This window comes from Amphiura filiformis, chromosome 11 (genome assembly GCF_039555335.1).
Source record: "Amphiura filiformis chromosome 11, Afil_fr2py, whole genome shotgun sequence".
NCBI lineage: Eukaryota > Metazoa > Echinodermata > Ophiuroidea > Amphilepidida > Amphiuridae > Amphiura > Amphiura filiformis.
In genome coordinates this window covers 64,160,109-64,180,379 of record NC_092638.1, presented here as the reverse complement: position 1 = coordinate 64,180,379, position 20,271 = coordinate 64,160,109, and the positions used below count along the sequence as shown (strand labels likewise).

Sequence of the window (20,271 nt, the reverse complement as noted above, 5' to 3'; positions counted from 1 at the left end):
TGGTTAACACCCGAATCTTTTAAAGCTGCAAATTGTAGGCTTTATTGACATACGTGAAGGTTGTTTTGGTATTATGATTAAACAAGGATGAAAAGGGGGTCTTAACATTGAAGTTAACAACCCTACAATACATACGCGTCGCCTCCTAAAGTGGGAGTGCCCCCACCCAGATCTCAGCACATCACATCAAAAGCTCCCATTGGGCGCCCATTCCTTTTTAAAGGAATTTTTTATTATACCATATGAACATTTTGTGTACAAATGTGGATACAACCAGTATGACTAGAGTAGGTATTGACGAGCTAATGACATTTTAATAAAATCCAAAAGAAAAACACAAAAAATGTGTGTCTGAAATTGGTAATAGTACATTCTGTTATATATAGCAAATAATTTCTTGCCAAATTGTAGTATTTTTTGTCACATATTCTATAAGATCTTCTATAAGCTCACATAGCTTCGCATTTTGCTTATGGATCAACATTCCAGTCCAGAATTTCATGTTTATGGATTTGAATTGCTAACTCTTAAGCATTTTAAGTGGCTCATGTGATACATTCTTATTTGTCGTTCACCAGTATACAATAAATGACTTAAAATATTGTTGGTTTTCATATTAGTGAAATAAAAAATTAGCGAGGGAGAAAAAAGCCCATAGTAAACAATTACCGTTGATTTATATTGTACCAAATATGGGAGAAACTTTAAATCAGAGTTCTTGAAAGAAAGATTTAAATTTTTTTCTATCATATTTTGCTACAGCTACAATCTACAATAATTAGATTGTTACCATCCAAAAGCATGTACCGTCTCCGAAATTGCGTTCTTCTTAATATATGTTATTGCAAAAACTCACATTGCTTTTACTAGACTTAAAAGCAACAGTAAACAAACAGCACGTACTTGTGTCAACTTTTGAACATAACTTTTCAGAAGCTCAAAGTTTAAGGCTTTGTTGCAATTGTATGTAGTATATGTATAGCCTTTAGCAGAAGCATTTATCGTTATTGACATAACAAAATAACATCTAAGGTGTACTTTCACTCCAACCATTTTAAAACCAAACTATCCTGAGTCATGCTAGCTACAATAAATGTGCCCAAGCTGTCGATATATGGGTGAATTATTTATAGGCCTAATCATCAGAGCTTTGGAAAGTTTGATTTTCTGCATGCATTCTACAATGTATGTTTGTATACCGTAGAAAAACGTTCCAAGCTATGTCTAAATTCACTTTCTTCCAAAGTCTCTATTATTTACAAAAACTGACATTGCTTTTAGAGTTAAAAGCAACAGTAAACAAACCACACTTTCCTATGTCAACTCTTGAACATAATATTATTTCATTGATCCTTTCTTAACGTTAGTTGTATGATTGTAACAGCTCTAGCATAAGCTAATCGTTGTTTACATAACTGCTATATGTGCAATATAACAACTATATAGCATAAGATGTATTTTCATTTCAAATATTTCAAAACTAAAAGTGTTCATGGAAAATGACAGAAAATATTAGTTCAACTTCTCTGACTTATAACACAGATCTACCGACTAAATCAGCTAATTAGATGAACAAAATAAAAAAGGCCAAATGTATGCAGTTTCGTTGTATTCAATTGTAGTGGATAAAAATGTTGTACAATTAAACTGCAATTTACATTTTTTGTACAACATTTAACATATTCATGTAATGCATGATGTTTTTTTTTGTCATTTTAGTGAATAGGGAAGTAGAGTGCAATTGATATTTTGTTTGTGTGTAAGCTGCGGAACATTCAGGAAAAGGCAAAACTCTTGAACCTTGGATATATATCCGGTTGTTCTCACCCAAACATGTTAAAATCAGCCTGTATTATTGACACTAGACCTATTCCCGGGTCATCATGGATCACATGCTTGGTCAACAAACTGTCAAATCCTAATTTCAATTGTTAAAATGAATCGCAAAACAATTGCTGTGATTACAGCGTTCTGTTATTACACATGGACTTCGAAACCTTACAGCTATCAGTGATACATAAACACTTGCTAATTGCTTAAGGTCAACTTGCACACAGTATGTTGTTACATATCTTTCTGTCTGTCAAACTGTGTTTATTAATTAAATATTATTAGTTTTATGTGTATGATCTGTTTGCTATGCTAAGATATCTGTATGAATATTGGCCTATAATACTGACTGACGACCACATCACAATATACCAGCAAATATTTCGCGATATGTTTTGTTTTAATATGTTGTGCCCTTAGGGTCTACGGTGTGAATTTAACACACGGATTAAAACACGTAAGCATTTGCAATGCGTTATAAAAGCTTCCCTGACGAATCAGCACGGGAATCAGCAACACAGTTGAACACACAAAATATATGTTTAGATAAATTTCGAAAGAAACAAAGAAAATGGACCAAAAGAAAAGAAAATAACAAAAAGCAAAACATTATTTGACGTAATTGTATTTGCACGTATATTTAAATTTTCATAAATTTAAAATTGTATGTTTAAACTTGATTTTGACATAAATGTGAACTTCAGTGAATTGCAGAATAGAAAGGGTTAAACAAAATGTCAAGGTGAAATTCTATTTCCTTTAATATGTGCTCTGCATAAGTCTCAATATTAAAATATATGCCCTAATTAGTTTTAATGAATTTATAGTTAATAGAGCTACTAATTTCTGAACATAATACATATTTTAAAATATTGGTTTGAGATACAGTTCTTCCCTGGGAAACTTCTTGGTTGATTTTCCCAAGATAAACATGATATTAATCCTCACATCAGCCCAAAATGGCGCCGTGTTCTATATTTTGTAAGAAGATGTAAACCGGATTCAATTCAAGCTTCAACACATTTGAACATTGCATCCTCTTTATGCAAATTTAAGTCTTGGCATCAATTTTAGTTCATCTTTCTTCCCATAATCTGTTTTGTGAAAATTCTTAGCAACAGAGACAGATAGTGCACTAAGGCCCAACAGATTTTATTTTAATAGCAAAATGATTTGAATAACACTTTGAAAATTGAGTATATTTATCATGATCGTTCTGCACCACTGTCCACGGAATATCAGTTGGATCCACAACATGCGCATCTGCCAACGCACAGTTCTTTACCACCAATACATTTGTACATTCATTGAATGACCTTTGAAAATTTGGGTACAAAAACTCATACTCTGCAACTTGAGGTCAAAGTTTGTACTATGATTGTTTCATTGAGATTATTGAACTATGCCATTGGGATGAGACGATTGTGGTCCATATAATAGTGTATGATACCATCCGTGATATGATACCTCATTTATAACAATAGCTGAATTTAAAACTGAATTAGTGGTTTATTTGAATAAAAATGCATCCAAGGACATTATTTATATGGAAGCATTTATTATATGTGCTACATTTATGTACACAAAACCAGTGCAAATCATGCATATTTTGGTTGTAGGCCCTACTATTCAAATGCACTGACTAGGCCTTCAAGTTTTAGAGGCCATATCTATTATTTACTATTCATAAATCTCATGTACGCTCGTATGTATGGCCTACATTGTATGTTCATTGTACTTCAACGGTGTGTGTGTTTTACTTACTATAAAATAGTACTTCATTCTACATTCTGCACGCCGTCAACAATTTGGGAGTTATATGATAGTGAGTTCACACAATTATTGTTGCGCTTGCGAATGGTAGTGAGCTTTGGCAAAAATTGCATCGATCATTTCATAGCGAATGTGTAGAAGAATTCAAATATCACAATGAGATTTTGTAGGTCACGTGGTCCTTGAGTTATGTTGTAAAGAGGGCTGAAACAACAACACTTTTGCATTTTGTAAAACGTAGGCCTACATAACTCATTAACAACAATAAATCAAGCAAATTTTCAAAGTATATAAATATGATACTTTTGCAAAACATCAAAGTGTTATTTTTCAATACACTTCTAGTGCCCGTTTCTATTCATCGTTATGTATTCTTCTCCCGTGCATTATTTTCGCGAACTACCCTTCACAGCCCAAATTATATAAACCTGCACGCTAAACAATGCATTATCTAAAACCTGCACGCTAAACAATAGATTCTAGATAATACGTGCACGCTCAAATACTAGAAATACTACTTTCACATAACCATAAAGTAGAGTTAGGTGGCGCTTTAGACACAGAGATCACATAACTATATAATTGTCTGTTCGATATATATACCAACAAAAAAGTACGAATATACATTCTGTGGTGTTAAAATGGTATAGTTACAAACGGTGTTCTATAATAGTGTACAATTACCGAATAAGGTGCAACTCGCTAGACTTGAGTCCAGTCCTCGTTTACGGAGTTTAGGTTTAGGGTTGGGATAGGGCAGTCTTGTAATAAGACTAGTAGAGTTGCACCCTTGCAAATATCATTGTCATAAATTATGATTAATGACCTCAAATAAATCAAACATCAAATGAGAATAATCGAGCTTCTATTAATTAAAAAGGGCCAAAAACAGGTGGATCATAATTATACAAGATGACACCATTGCAAAATATTCAGCATTTTACAAAAGAAATACATGTAGGCCTATATCTAAAATAACATAGCCGGGCCCGGGAAACACACACTAGCGCATAATATCATGATCATGCTTTATAATACCATAGGCCTTCAAACACATGTGTTTGAAGGCCTATGATAATACTGAACAAATTGTTAAATCCCAATGTCGTGTGTTTTAATATAAGTAGTTCAAATTATAGAGCTATAAAGTCCAGTTGATATTCACCGTAGTACTAGTCTGACATCTAAATCGATCGTTTCCAACTGGTTCAGTGCTCTCTGTGTTCGAAACCACGATATTAAATGATCACAACATAAAGTCAAGTCAATTAAACCATGCGTGAATAAGTTACCTAAGGTGCGCTTCAGACTCCATATTGTACGTACAATATTGTATGTACAATATTTTTCGTGACGTCAAAAAGTATTGCACGTCCAATAAATATACGTGCCACGACGAGTTGAATCAGATTAAATAACGCGCTATATAATATAAAACCCTGACGGTTCATTGTTTGCTAAATCCAAGCGAGGTCACCCGAAAATCTATGCAAGAGAAATTTCTACTGCTGCTGATGAAAAATCCTAGAGTGCGTTTTGAGGTTTTTCTGCACTTTACCAGTAGGCCTAATAAATTCATTAAAAATAAAAATAAAATAAACATTTAGAGGGAATGTTTTTACTCACTGCTCATCTGATCCACTTTCCCAGGAAACTAAATACCGATACTCCTTAGTTTTATCCCTGACTTTCCAGACATAATTATGAGTAAACATCAAATTTAATGTTTACAAAACAATCAAATATATACACATTCGTTTGCATTTTGTACATTAATATTAATATTAATTAAAAAAAAAAATTATTAATATTAATAATATTAAAATATTATTAATATTAATAACGTACAAACATTAAAAAAGGGGGCCTAAGAGTATGTCTATTTTTAATCATATACTAATTCCGCCATGCCCAAACATATTTTATATATGAAATCGTGTAAAAACAGACCACTTGTAAATTGGAACCCCAAATTCCAATCAAAAATAAAAACAACTTTGTTGTCAAATACACTAGGCCTATACATTGTATTACAGGAATTTAATAGATGGTGCATTTTAATAAATAAATAGATTAACACGGATAACGGACGAGAAATATTTGGCAATACCGGATTTACCACAGAGCCAGTGGATAAAGAAATTAATTAAAATTAAAACAAATTAAATGAGAAAATGAAAGCAAGGACATTTGGTGAAGTATTGTTTTAGAATGCGAAGGAGTCCTAAATGTTACCCAGGCCCAGGACACTGATTAATGTAAATTCGACCCATAGTTATTTTGTCTACTTTTGCCAGCATTCAACCTGTTCAATGTAATTTATGCCTATTTTCAATAAAATTCCGAAATCTGACGTACGGTAGGCCTATCAACGTTGTATCGTGCACAAATTATGATTCGAGACTATTTCATTTGACACGGTTGTATGGATTTCAAAAGATCGGTCCTATAATAGATATCGAATAGAGAATTACAGCAGGAGGCTTTGAGGATGCCGTAATCCTCTTGATAATCAACCAATCAGAGAGACATATTTCAGAAATATGTTCGTATAGTTGAAACTCTTTCAATATTTTAAGTAATCGCGTTTCACATTTAGCAGCACTTTGGCTTGCAATAAAGCCACGAAGGGACGGTAATGCTAATATACGATTTCAGTCAAATATTGATGCAAATATACGATTTCGGTCAACTATTTGGCTATTCTTTGCCCAAAATTATGAAATGTTTATTAGTAACAACTCTTAGGAGGGTTTTCGAGTAATTTTAACGAAATAATGAGGTAAAATAAAAGAAAGCCCACTTACAATTTTGGACGCTTAACTGTGGTGTTTTGGACGCTTAACTGATTAGACCAAATATCTGCCTCTGACGAAAAAAAAAATGTTTTCCATGCTGATTTGTTTTTGTAACGAGTATATCATTTCAAAAAGAAAGAAATAAAGGCGGATATTACTTTTAAAATCTCAACGCATTACTATTAATAGGCCTATAATTAATGAAAAAGTATAGAAGGCGTTGCATCCGGGTCTACAGGCCTATAAATAATACTTAAGAAACTGACTAAATCAATATATGACTAAATATAAATTAATCTCTAAATCAATTAATCAATCAGTAATCAATCAATCAATAAATAAATAAATAAACAAATAGGCCTAAATAAATGAACCTAAAATAAATAAGAACTGAATGTGCCATTTATATTATTATTACAATTTTAATATTTTTTTATATTAATATCAGTATTAATATTATTAACTTTAAAGGTGCCCATTGATTAGGCCTATATAATAATTCAAGTACAGTTGAATACAAGAAGACATAAAAAGATGTTCATCATTCCGTGCACGAACACTGCACTAAATTTACCACTCTTAGAAATTTGGCAACTCCGTATCAATTAAGCAACCAATGATTGTGGCAAAATATATATTTTCCCGGTACATACTTTTTATTGTACGTGCAATACTTTCTGACGTCACGAAAAATATTGTACATACAATATTGTACGTACAATACGGAGTCTGAAGCGCACTTTAGTATGACGTATGGCGCAATCGATACCATTGATTACAGGGATTGATTTTCTTTACCAGTTAAATGCTACGTAGCTGGTCAATGTCCTGACGGTGTTTTTAAAATGTAAGATATTTTCCCTAATATTAAAACTAATATAATGAATGCAGCAATTAATATTGCCTATTGTTTTAATAGGTCTACACTCAAAGTGTATGACGGATAATGTACTCGTGCAAATGCATTCGTCAAGATAATTGCACGCGCCGTGGAGTTATTGCATTTAGCTTTCGAGCCTATCGGCTCTCAAGCTAAATGCAATAACTCCACGGCGCGTGCGATTATCTTGACGAATGCATTGCACTCAGTTCATTATCCTTATCATAATATATTGATCTAGACAATGAAAATCGATTTTTGGCTGCTTCGACCAAAATACCTCGTCTATCCTTACTCACAGTGCAGTCATATTTATAAATATCGTTTTAAATTTAATTTATTAACGCACCAATTGTAGTTTTAATAGCTTTCATATACTATTTTGTAAACAAAAGAGACATTTGAACCAAAGCAAAACGTACTTGTCCTAGACCCATATCAACTTGTCACGCAGTTGACCATACACATAATTAATTGTCTGTTGCTACTCTTCAATTCAGAGTTCAAGTTCCTTCCACTCGGCACACCTGTCATTAATCACAACATTGGCTGTTCCAATTGAAATTCATACACCCCCTATGGAGACACGCCCTTAATCTCTCACATGCACACAGGGGGTGTGAATGTCAAATGGAGTCACCCATTTAGCATAGATAATCTATGCATTAAGTTAACCCCATTTAAAATTCACACTCCCTGTGTGGAAGATTAAGGTCATGTCCGCTATGGCGCTATAAAGGCTGTATGGATTTCAACTGGAATAGCCCATTTCAACTTGATTTTTGAATGAATCTCGCGAGTAATCGAACAGCTACACGACTGTCAATTTTTACATTACCCATTATAGAATACGCAGAAAAAAAGACAGGTGCTAGCGAGTGAAATTACAAGTTGAACTTAAGTGCAAAGTCTTTTACGAACAAGAACATGCCATTAATTATTTTGTGCTTCGTTTTTTCTCTATTAAAGATATTTATTTATTATTTAAAGTTTTAAATAATTACCCAGTTATCCTAAATTATAAACCTTATATTATAGGCCTAACCTGTTACATCTTAAGTTGTAAAGTCATAATGTACGAATATATGAAATTTGCTACTTCAAACCTCATTTTTGGGGGATATTTGTATGTTCACTCATGTCCCAACTTGAATGGAATCAGCCAATGCCAAATTAGATGTGTTTACCAGGTTAACAGAGCAATTTTGACATAATGTCATGTTAAATGCCAAAATAGGCAGTGGGGTTCTTTCATGTTACCTTGTTATTTCGGCTTTATAAAATGGACTGAAACCTTTCTTGACAGTTACTATTATTTCAGCATTAACATGATTAAAGAATAATAAAATTAAAATTGGGTGGAAAGTGTACATTTATGCTTTAACCACACATATGCCCTGCCAGATTCATATCTGAATTTACCGAGGAAAAATGTGTGACTTCTGAGATATTTGAGAATTTAAAATATGAATATCTCGTAACAATTATTTATTGTGAGAGAAGAGAGAAACATTCATTTCTCGTAAATCCAATGATTCGATTATGCCCTTATTAGATATATTAAATTTGCCAAGACTGTAGGCATATATATGAGAGAAAAAGAACACAGTAGACGAATTTTGAATTCAGAATAGAATTTTGCCGCATGAAATATTGTTGGTAGACTGATCAGGAATCGAATTTGCCAAGACTGTAGGCATATATATGAGAGAAAAAGAACACAGTAGACGAATTTTGAATTCAGAATAGAATTTTGCCGCATGAAATATTGTTGGTAGACTGATCAGGAATCGAATTTGCCAAGACTGTAGGCATATATAAGAGAAAAAGAACACAGTAGACGAATTTTGAATTCAGAATAGAATTTTGCCGCATGAAATATTGTTGGTAGACTGATCAGGAATCGAATTTGCCAAGACTGTAGGCATATATATGAGAGAAAAAGAACACAGTAGACGAATTTTGAATTCAGAATAGAATTTTGCCGCATGAAATATTGTTGGTAGACTGATCAGGAATCGAATTTGCCAAGACTGTAGGCATATATATGAGAGAAAAAGAACACAGTAGACGAATTTTGAATTCAGAATAGAATTTTGCCGCATGAAATATTGTTGGTAGACTGATCAGGAATCGAATTTGCCAAGACTGTAGGCATACATTTGTATATATGAGAGAAAAAAGAACACAGTAGACGAATTTTGAATTCAGAATAGAATTTTGCCGCATGAAATATTGTTGGTAGACTGATCAGGAATCGAATTTGCCAAGACTGTAGGCATACATTTGTATATATGAGAGAAAAAGAACACAGTAGACGAATTTTGAATTCAGAATAGAATTTTGCCGCATGAAATATTGTTGGTAGACTGATCAGGAATCGAATTTGCCAAGACTGTAGGCATATATATGAGAGAAAAAGAACACAGTAGACGAATTTTGAATTCAGAATAGAATTTTGCCGCATGAAATATTGTTGGTAGACTGATCAGGAATCGAATTTGCCAAGACTGTAGGCATATATATGAGAGAAAAAGAACACAGTAGACGAATTTTGAATTCAGAATAGAATTTTGCCGCATGAAATATTGTTGGTAGACTGATCAGGAATCGAATTTGCCAAGACTGTAGGCATATATAAGAGAAAAAGAACACAGTAGACGAATTTTGAATTCAGAATAGAATTTTGCCGCATGAAATATTGTTGGTAGACTGATCAGGAATCGAATTTGCCAAGACTGTAGGCATATATATGAGAGAAAAGAACACAGTAGACGAATTTTGAATTCAGAATAGAATTTTGCCGCATGAAATATTGTTGGTAGACTGATCAGGAATCGAATTTGCCAAGACTGTAGGCATATATATGAGAGAAAAAGAAAACAGTAGACGAATTTTGAATTCAGAATAGAATTTTGCCGCATGAAATATTGTTGGTAGACTGATCAGGAATCGAATTTGCCAAGACTGTAGGCATATATAAGAGAAAAAGAACACAGTAGCCGAATTTTGAATTCAGAATAGAATTTTGCCGCATGAAATATTGTTGGTAGACTGATCAGGAATCGAATTTGCCAAGACTGTAGGCATATATAAGAGAAAAAGAACACAGTAGACGAATTTTGAATTCAGAATAGAATTTTGCCGCATGAAATATTGTTGGTAGACTGATCAGGAATCGAATTTGCCAAGACTGTAGGCATATATAAGAGAAAAAGAACACAGTAGACGAATTTTGAATTCAGAATAGAATTTTGCCGCATGAAATATTGTTGGTACACTGATCAGGAATCGAATATGCATGATGTGGGGACTGGGATGTCGAGTCATGGCTAGCTGTTTACCAGAGCTCCGAGCTACTTTGAAAGTCGTGTGTAGTTGACCTATATGAGTATGTAGCCCTAAAGGCTTGAAGTTTTGGTTTCAACTTAAGAATAGTTTAGTGTCACTCAGAATGAACTTTAAGGAGATTACAAATAGTTTAGAGAAGTCAGGAATACAATGACAAATATTTGGTTTTATTTTGCCCTTTACACTTAAAATTGTCGAAAATTGTGGTATTAATATTTGCGCATTTATACAAGAAGTTCACTATAGAGGCTTCAAGAGATTCCAGACTTCTAACATGCACGTTATGATCTTGCATTATATTCACAGCCACGACAGTGATATGAACACCACTCTCAAATATCATTATGTCACTGCGAAGCAAATTTGTTCAAATGTTGTACATCTGACATCTTCATGATCTTCGACCCCGGAAGAGATAATTTTCATTTGCATGATCGGTTCCACATGCATGGGGTTATAAGGTGTATAGTGTTCTCTGTGCTAGCCACAAACTTCAATATTATGCTATTTTCTCAAAATATCAAGAGCTATCTTAAGAACCGCTGAACTAAAACTAGACTTGATTGTACTCATTTCAATGCATTTTCATACCGATATTAAATACTTACAATTCTGAAATATTTGAATTAAAACAAATTGAAACTTGTCGTACGCGTCTGCAGTCAACACCCGCGTATTATAGATAGAGTTAAGTTATTAATATTACCCCTTGTAGTTGAGAGCATCGAAAGCAGCCGATATTTGAATTTAATGTTTTAACAATAATTTGACTCGATGTCAATGTTTCATAATGATTATTGATGTAATATGTGAAGTACAAATAAGCAATGTTAACAATAACATTATATCAAACATCGGACTTATACTTTAGATTTGTGATATATACAGTCTATACAATAAATAAGGTACCAGTTTCTGAACATGACCCAACAGCCAAAGTGAGGGTAGATCATAAAAATCAAGGTGACCACAAATATGTGCGCTATATGATATCCTCTTTCAAATTGTGCTCACATTGAGTTTTGAAATCAAACCTCACTTTGGCTGTTGGGTCATGTTCAAAAACTGGTACTTTATTTATTGTACATACTGTATAATGCTTTAAAGCATGTACTGGGTGTATGCATCGTATAAAGCATTAATTTTTCACTGATCAATTTATTCTCGATTGGCTTTACGATGACCACGCCATGATGACACTTAAGCGATTTTCTACTCGAGGCTAATGAATCTGCAGACAATAATTACAACCCGAATTACTGACTAATTAATATTAATCTCTCACGCAACAAACATGCATGATGTCACGACTGCCTATAGCTTGATGATCTGATGTTGCAAATGTGTAAATCATCTCTCGACCAATGTATTACTTTAGAGTCTATGGGATTACATCACTGGTATGATTAATTACTAGGCAAGCGCTAATTAACATAATTACTCTTTCGCGCTTTACTAGCGCTGTAGGCCTATCTGTAAAAGAAGCGACATTTTCTTTGTGTCTGATTTCGATAGATTTTAATCCGACGTAAATCTGGTTTGGTGACATGATTATTTTCGTCATAGCCAGCAAGGCAACGCAACAAAGAGCTATCTACCGTGGTATATATTTTCAGCTTTCAACTTGAGCCATTGATTTATGGGCCTGTAAGCAATTTTGATTTTGGAAGGTACTTGAGTAAACGCGCGTTTCTAGAATATGCGTGATTAGCTGAAAACGTACAAAGGCTGCATATGCCGCAGATGTGACAACAATTAGAAAGAGCAATATAGTGTTAATTTGCCAATTATTCATGAATGCAAAACCCGCCTCCTATTCTTTACATTATATTTCAGGGATATGCCTGATCTGATGTTCTATAGACGCCATGCGCCAGTTGCATTTTTGAAAATATCTAAGTACATGAAGTATACTTTGAAACATGCACTCGGTACGGTAGTTTCATGTTAATAACAAAACTATACCAAAAATTTATATTTTCCAAATAGCAAACTGACAAATTAATGTATTGGCCTAGATTAATCTAACGCCGATGTCTAAAACTCATTTTATTAATAAACAAGCAAATTCTACACCATACGATTTAATATTCAAATATTTTGTTATAAGAAATTCAAAGGCATCTATATATAAACGCAAGTCCAAAATACAATATGCAACCTCTGCATTTAAATTTTAGAATAACATTTTAAAATACTACCTATATGTTGAAAGCCAAAATACAGCACTTTGCTTCTAGTAAATATTATTAATTCTACACCAAATTGGAAATACAGAGACAGACTTCCTCACCATCTGTATAGGGTAAATGTGTTGATAATCTTGCGATGTGCAAAACACCTCCGGTATTACTAAAGTACGAGGACTGAATTTTTAATCAAGCAAGCTGCAGACCTATTTCGGGAGCTTATTATTTCCATATTCAGATTTTAATTTCCATATTATATCAGCGAGTTCCCTTTTAGGATTATAGAAAACTGGATTACATGGACTAGATGGGAGACTGAAAATCCGCAGAAATAAAGTATAATGTGCATTTATTTAGGCCGGGTATTTAGCATTTTTAGTGTGCACTATTCAGTGCTACTTCGATATCTAAATCATGGGTTCTATAAACATTAATATATAAAGTCATTTACGTTTAGTAATAGGCCTATTTCTTGTCCATGCGCAAACATAATGCTTTTCTGTTGAATTCGATATTTGGTGGCGTAGGTATTATTTTATTATTTTGAAATGTGCGTTATTATTCCTTCTCTTTAAAACAAATTTCAGGAAGATAGTGTTTGTATCCAATTATTTATGCTGTTTTGCTAACAGTATGGGTAAATTCTACATTCAAACCAAAGAGAAAAAAGGAGCTTATTTCAAATACACATCGTGTTCAAAATAACACCAATCGTTTTTACACCGAATCTGTAATGATAAACGCCTTCAAATTTATTTGAAAATGTAGGGTGTTCTAATTCCGCTCTCTTGATATTTGCGTGCTGGAGTTACAATGCATAATTAATGCTATATGCATAATAAAAGAAAACTGTAGCTCAATTTCCCCGTACTCGGGAATTAATCCCATTTTTCATATAAAAAGTGTGTGTTTTGGGCCAATGAGGCATATTTTATGCTTCATGAGTAATTCGCACGTTTTGTATTCTGTTTAGCTTTTAATTCAAAATTGGCTTATGGTTTAATTACCATACAAAATCATAAACGCGTGCCGTATGGCGGCGAAACTTTTAAATGACGGTATTATAATTCAACAAAGGCGTTTGGCTTTTGAAACCTCATTGAACTTACTTAGTGCACATTATTTATGTAAAAAGGGGTCAAATTTCCATTTTCAATTGGATATGTTGGGGACCTATCAGATTCCTTTGTTCAACAATATATTTCTACCCAATAACCCAAATGGTTTAAGCTCAGCCTCAAGCTCTTCCCTGATTCATGAACATGTCAATTTAATATATCGTAGCCATGTCTCTAGTATTATTGTATATACATGTAGTTTATATTAGAAGTTGGGTGAAAATATTGTTTTAATATTTCTGATAAGTTTCGATTTACAAATATATAATTATTTATCATTGACTTTATTGTAAATTAAGATTAGATTTTAAGCAAAAGTATTTACATTAAATTTGATATCCAACACCATCGTCTTAGAATCCTTAGATTGATATTATAGGCTACTTGTAACAGAAATTATCATAATTTTTTTCTCCGAAGTCTGAGACAAGCAATGCAGGTGATCGTGAGACTGTGGTTTGTACATGCATGCATGTATTGCTAATGCATGCATACTATACATGTACTCTATACAGGAACATACACTGCTTAATGCATTTTGACATCATGCCCTTTAAAGTAACACTACTTGGTTTCCCATCAAAATATGTAGTTAATGATAAAATTATGTTTTAGCAAACTGTGGCAATTAAAATGGATTAAAAATGTACTTTCTTTGAACCTCAAAACTAATAATATACGAATTGTTCACTCGATATGGAGATATATAGATATGAATTACTGCATGTTTAATAGTAGAATGGACACTTAACTTTCTCATTACCTTAATGCAATATCTTTCATTTTGGATATACATTGTCCATATATGAACCATCATGTGATCTGTTATAGCAATTTGCGTGAGTCTGGTCCAAAAAACAAGCCCATTGAGTATAGTCCCAACGGCTTGAGGCGTGGTCCCAAAGAGTCCAGTTTGGGCTCTGTTGGGACTCAACTCGTGAAGCAAAATAATCAATTCAATAATGTTGTTTGTGCTTTAAAAATGCACTTAAACATTAAGGTCCACTTTCTAGGACCAGCTAAATAAGCAAGTTCACTTGGATTGTAGGTATTATCAAAGATCTGTCAAATAATTTAGAACCATAAAATAACCTTCTTACAACAGACATGGCAGACAATGACGTCCTATGGCTAGATATAACTAGAGGATCTATGTCAAATTCACATACATCATAGCTTCCACAAATTGTAGAGACACATTATTTTGATGATAATATTTCGTCCTTTAAAAATTAGCTCATGTACATTTTCCAGACATTATGAAGTATTTATTATTTTTTTACAACAAGGCATATTCTCAACTGTTAAATTACACAGTATCTATACCCTTATAATATGGCTAGCATTCAGAAATTTAATGGGATAGGACCTATAGAAATATATCTTTAGTTGTTATGATATATGTTTTTATTATTGGGCGTTGTACAAGATTTTCAAAAGTCTTGTTGTTTTTTGAATGGTTATTTGTGCGTTTCTGTGCCAAATCTTTGTTGTGTTGTTGTTGATTTTGAATAATTACTATACGAAGCAACAGAGCATGTAAATCATATGAAGTTATTTTTGGCTGTGTCCTAATACGACCGTGCATACGTGGTATATTTAAATCGAATGCTGCACCAGAAGTCTTACACAGTAGAGGTCTTATTGCATTACAATTTAATCTAAACATAATTATAGATTTGATAATATTCAATTATCAAGTCGGACTGTTTAACCTATCCACTCTACTGCGGAAATCTCAATTCATGTAACTGTAATTTATTATTATTCTAACATTTATTAGTCCTTGTGGATAATTTGATATTTTGTTGATTTCAATCCATGTATTATTTTGACCGGTTTCTTGTTTATTTTATACGCTTCGACAACCCAATATTTAGCTCCCAATTTTGGTAGTAATAAATGTATTTTATTATTCTTATTATTTATTTAAGTATTTATTATTATTATTATTATTATTATTTTTATTATTATTATTATTATTATTATTATTATTATTATTATTATTATTATTATTATTATTATTATTATTATTATTATTATTATTACTTGATATTTTTTGATTTATATATTGTTTAAAAACATGAATTTGTCCGTTTTACTAAACCAGATTGAAGTGATATTTAAACCAGTTCTACGTGCTTCTATCAATAGCGATGCATATACAAATATCACACAAGAGATTTTTAGTTCAATGTCAGACCATAATATTTATCCTCAGCATTATGTGTTGTGTGTAAGTCATATTATTCATCTTCATCATGTAGGTCAAACCACAGGAATGAGATGTCACAATACATCATCATTTCTCTTCCACATATCGCCTAAAGAACCTGATATAATGATATTCCAACATCACTGTGCATCTTCAGTAGATGTGCTGTAATAATTATTAACCCTTCACATTACGTATTGTATATACGTTCTTCAAACAAAACGGCACAAAATGTTACAATTTTTTACAAATTGTAAAGTGAATCTCCCTGATTATCACATTTGTAATGTTTCACGAGAAAACAAAATGAAAATGAGTACCGGTATTAAAATACCTAGGATTGACTCCGTATCTTCAATCTCTTGACACAAAGATCTTATCATCTTGGAAATTTACCTCAAAATCAGTTGACTTTGTATTCAACCTGGAGGAGTTTGTTAAGAAGAATTTGTAGTCAAAATGACCGTAGGTCTATATACGGAAATTTGAGTGGAGGTTAAAGCCATCCTATATCATAGGTGATGTTAGCAAACCTTTTTGTACTACAGGCAAATATAAAATTACCAAATAGAAAGCATGTTGTGAGATGATGGTGGTAATATGCTAAGCATCACAAGCTGGAATAACTCAAGTAGGCCTACTGAATTGTAATCACTCAGGAAATATATTGATTGCTGGAAATAGCAACATTAAACATATAACATGATTCAAGTTGGCTAGATATTTCAAATATAATTGATATTAAAGAGATGTACGTGATTAGTATGGTGAAGAAAATTATTCATGAATTCTTCTGACTGATAAAATTTGTTCCTTTCCATTGCAACATCACGGATCTTACCCTAAAATTTGCGGTTAATTCTATATGCAGCATGCAGTGACCTGATTATAGATTTAGAGTACTCGGGCAAGATCCCGGTTCCTGTCTTTCTATTCGTCAAACAACGATGAAAATCCTTACTTTCTTTTCTTATTTAAAATATTTATTATTAACAAATATTTTTAGAATCTTTGATATAGATTCTGCTGAGATCGAAGGCTCATGTCACTCACTCAAATTTTGAATATAAGGCTTTTGTTTGTAGCTAAGAAGCAGTATCCAACAGCTTTAAATATGCTAAAAAAAGAGTATTTATTGATAACATGAAGATGATAACATAATTGTTGTTTTATAAACAATTAATTGTAAGGAAATCATACTTATTGTTATTACCTACTTGGATCGTGATTCATAGCACTGCACATCGAAACCTATCCAAACCAAAACAACGTGGGTTTTATTTTTGGAACACACCCAAAACAGGTATGAAAACTACAAACAATATCAAACTACCTGGATGGACAGTTGAGTGTCATCCTGAGGTGTTAATATATACATAACCTATTTGTTCAGATGTCTGCCCAAATAGGTTGTTTCCAGTTAAAACAGATGAGAGAGCGAGGGAGAGAAAATATTCTTTTAATCAAATCAAGTGTAAAATGTTAACAAAAATTTTTCTTGTTATTTCATTTCATTGTCTATCTTTTGTTGCACATTTTGTCTGCCTACTAAACATTGTGAAATGTATTATTTACATTTGTCAGTTGACAGTGAGGAGGATCTTGATTCCAAATACCAGTTTGTTCATGTTGACGATATCAAAATCATATCATGTTTTTCGTAAATACTTCGGTAAACTTAATTTCAAAATATGTTACTTTTTATAGCATATTTAAAAAATGTTATTTCTTTCTTGTCATTTTTTCTAATGTATTAATTTATATTCAAATTTAAACAAAACTTAACGTACGTTAAGTACATGTATAATGAACGTATAAAATGGTTCAAGTGTTGGTTGTGTTTGTTGACAATGGCTAATAATGACGACAAAAATGACAAGTTTGACCTAAAATTTTCAAACATAGGTTTCAAGTTCAAATCCCAGAAGCTTTTAAATACACATTTTTAGGATAAAGTTTATAACATAATGGCACGGTCAGTGAACTGTCTGCATACCCAGCTGCCGAATTTGGCAGACGGAGGTGGTTAATATGAAATTTAATAATTATGTTCTTTGATGTTCAGGAAGGCAATTAATTTACTGGAAATATGATATGAACCTTTTGTTTCTAATACGCTTATAGTAGTAGGTAGGCCCAATTTGTTTTACTTTTTCTGAACATGAACATGGTGACGTCATGAAACTCAATCGTGTGCTACATTTCAGCCAAGGTTTGCAACGAAAGACACAGTTGTTCTTCTAATTACTAATTATAGATACATGTAATCACAAAGCTCGTCATTTGTTGTAAACAAGTTGTTCTGTCAAAACAACTCGACACAAATTACCAAATATGGTATGGCACAATATTTTAATAAGTAATAATCTTGATTATGTTTTACAAAACATTTGCATGACTTGATATGGCAATTCATACGTAAGTCAAGAGTATTCATTAATAAAATGGGGTCATATGGAAGCACAAACAAACAAACAAACAAACAAACAAACAAACAAACAAACAAACAAACAATGTATCATTTCTCTATAAACATACATAAAGAGCCATAATAATTATATTATTGCTGCACAATGCTTGTATTTACATTGACTTCTGGTCGTCTGAATAGTTGTTCGTTGTTCATGTTGTTAGTAGAATAAAGGTGAATTCGGGGTTGAATTATGAAAACGCCCTAACGACTTTTTAGTATTTTCCACATAGTCAATACAATCATTTTGAAAAGACGTACCTGGGGACATCCAATTCAAAATTCAAGTGTTAAATGTTAACAAAACTATTTTCTTGTCACTTCATATCAATGTCGACCTTTTGTTGCACACTTTTCTGGCTACTGAACATTGCTGAATGTATTATTTACATTTGTCAGATGATATGATTACCTTCATGTAACTGTATGAATATATAACCAAAGATACTCAATAAAGGTAATAATTTCCACTCGTCTGACTGAACCTTTCACTCACTGCGCACATTGCTTAATGTTTGATGTATGCAAATGTCCCAATTTGGACAATTTTAAATGGTTACAATAACAGTAATGAAGCAATAATACAATGTGGGACCAGATGGAAGAAAATCTTCTGAAGTCTCAAGGCTGAAAAAGTTTACGAGCTTTGCAATGCTGAATATATGTAAATGAATACATAATCATTTGCATTAACTTCCCGCAGCTCTTCTAAATCATTGTACAGGTTGTAACAAAATAGGTATGGGCCCCTACAATGCCACTTTGTTATTGCAGCTTTGTTTCAATGAAATCGGTGATCTACAAGTGAAGATATGGCCAACTCTGTAGTTGTAAAACAGCTTTGGCCACTTTTGCAAAAGCAACTGAATTGAATTGAACCTTCTGGTCGGTGCTCTTAATCTTATGGGTAATTTTCAACAATGGGCATGATGGGGCATTCGTAATGGTAGCGGTGGTCTAATTTATCAATTTGAAAGAAATATCATATTATTTATTACTAGTGTCAAACTTTATGTGATAGAAAAAAAAAAAACCTTCGTTTTTGTTTAGAGATCTTAGACGATAAGCATGAGAGTTCATTTTACGCGGTAAAATTTAATAAGTGCGATTTTGACGCATTGTAAATGATATAAACGATAGTATGCAATTTAAGACAGAAAGAAGTTGTAAACCATAATACTCATGTTTGTGTTTTTGTGCGTTTATTTCTCTGCAGGTGCGTGATTTGGTGAATCGATGTACTTGTCCAGCACAGTTTCCTATGATCCGTGAGGCAGAAGGAAAATATAGAATCGGCGAGAATAGCACGCTTATATTTGTCAGGGTAAGGAACTTAATTATACTGAACACCTCCCTCAAACACAGATGTACCGCCCACCCTACACACGGTAACACACCCCTACACACATGTACACCAATCCACAACCGACACACACCATGTTATGCATATTATATAAATTTATTAAATTTTGATACTTTATTGATATCCACCAAAGACACGTTCTTGGCAAATGCACACTGCCAAACCTTGGCTCCATATCAAATTCCTATATTTATGCATATAATATTGATACCAATTCGAGGCAACGCAGTGTTCGTTTGCCAATTGGCCATCTTCATCCTGTATCCATGATAAGTATTATTTTC

At 32.8% G+C, this 20,271-nt stretch overlaps 1 protein-coding gene across 2 annotated transcripts in view; it reads left to right on the top strand.

The window, feature by feature from the left end:
* LOC140165140 (uncharacterized) overlaps nt 1-20,271 on the top strand; it is a 61,877-nt gene that overhangs the window by 5,874 nt on the left and 35,732 nt on the right. For both annotated transcript variants that reach the window (XM_072188577.1, XM_072188578.1), the window contains one exon: nt 19,841-19,948. In XM_072188577.1, coding sequence (XP_072044678.1) covers nt 19,841-19,948 — 108 coding nt within the window. The remainder of the gene's footprint in view (nt 1-19,840; nt 19,949-20,271) is intronic.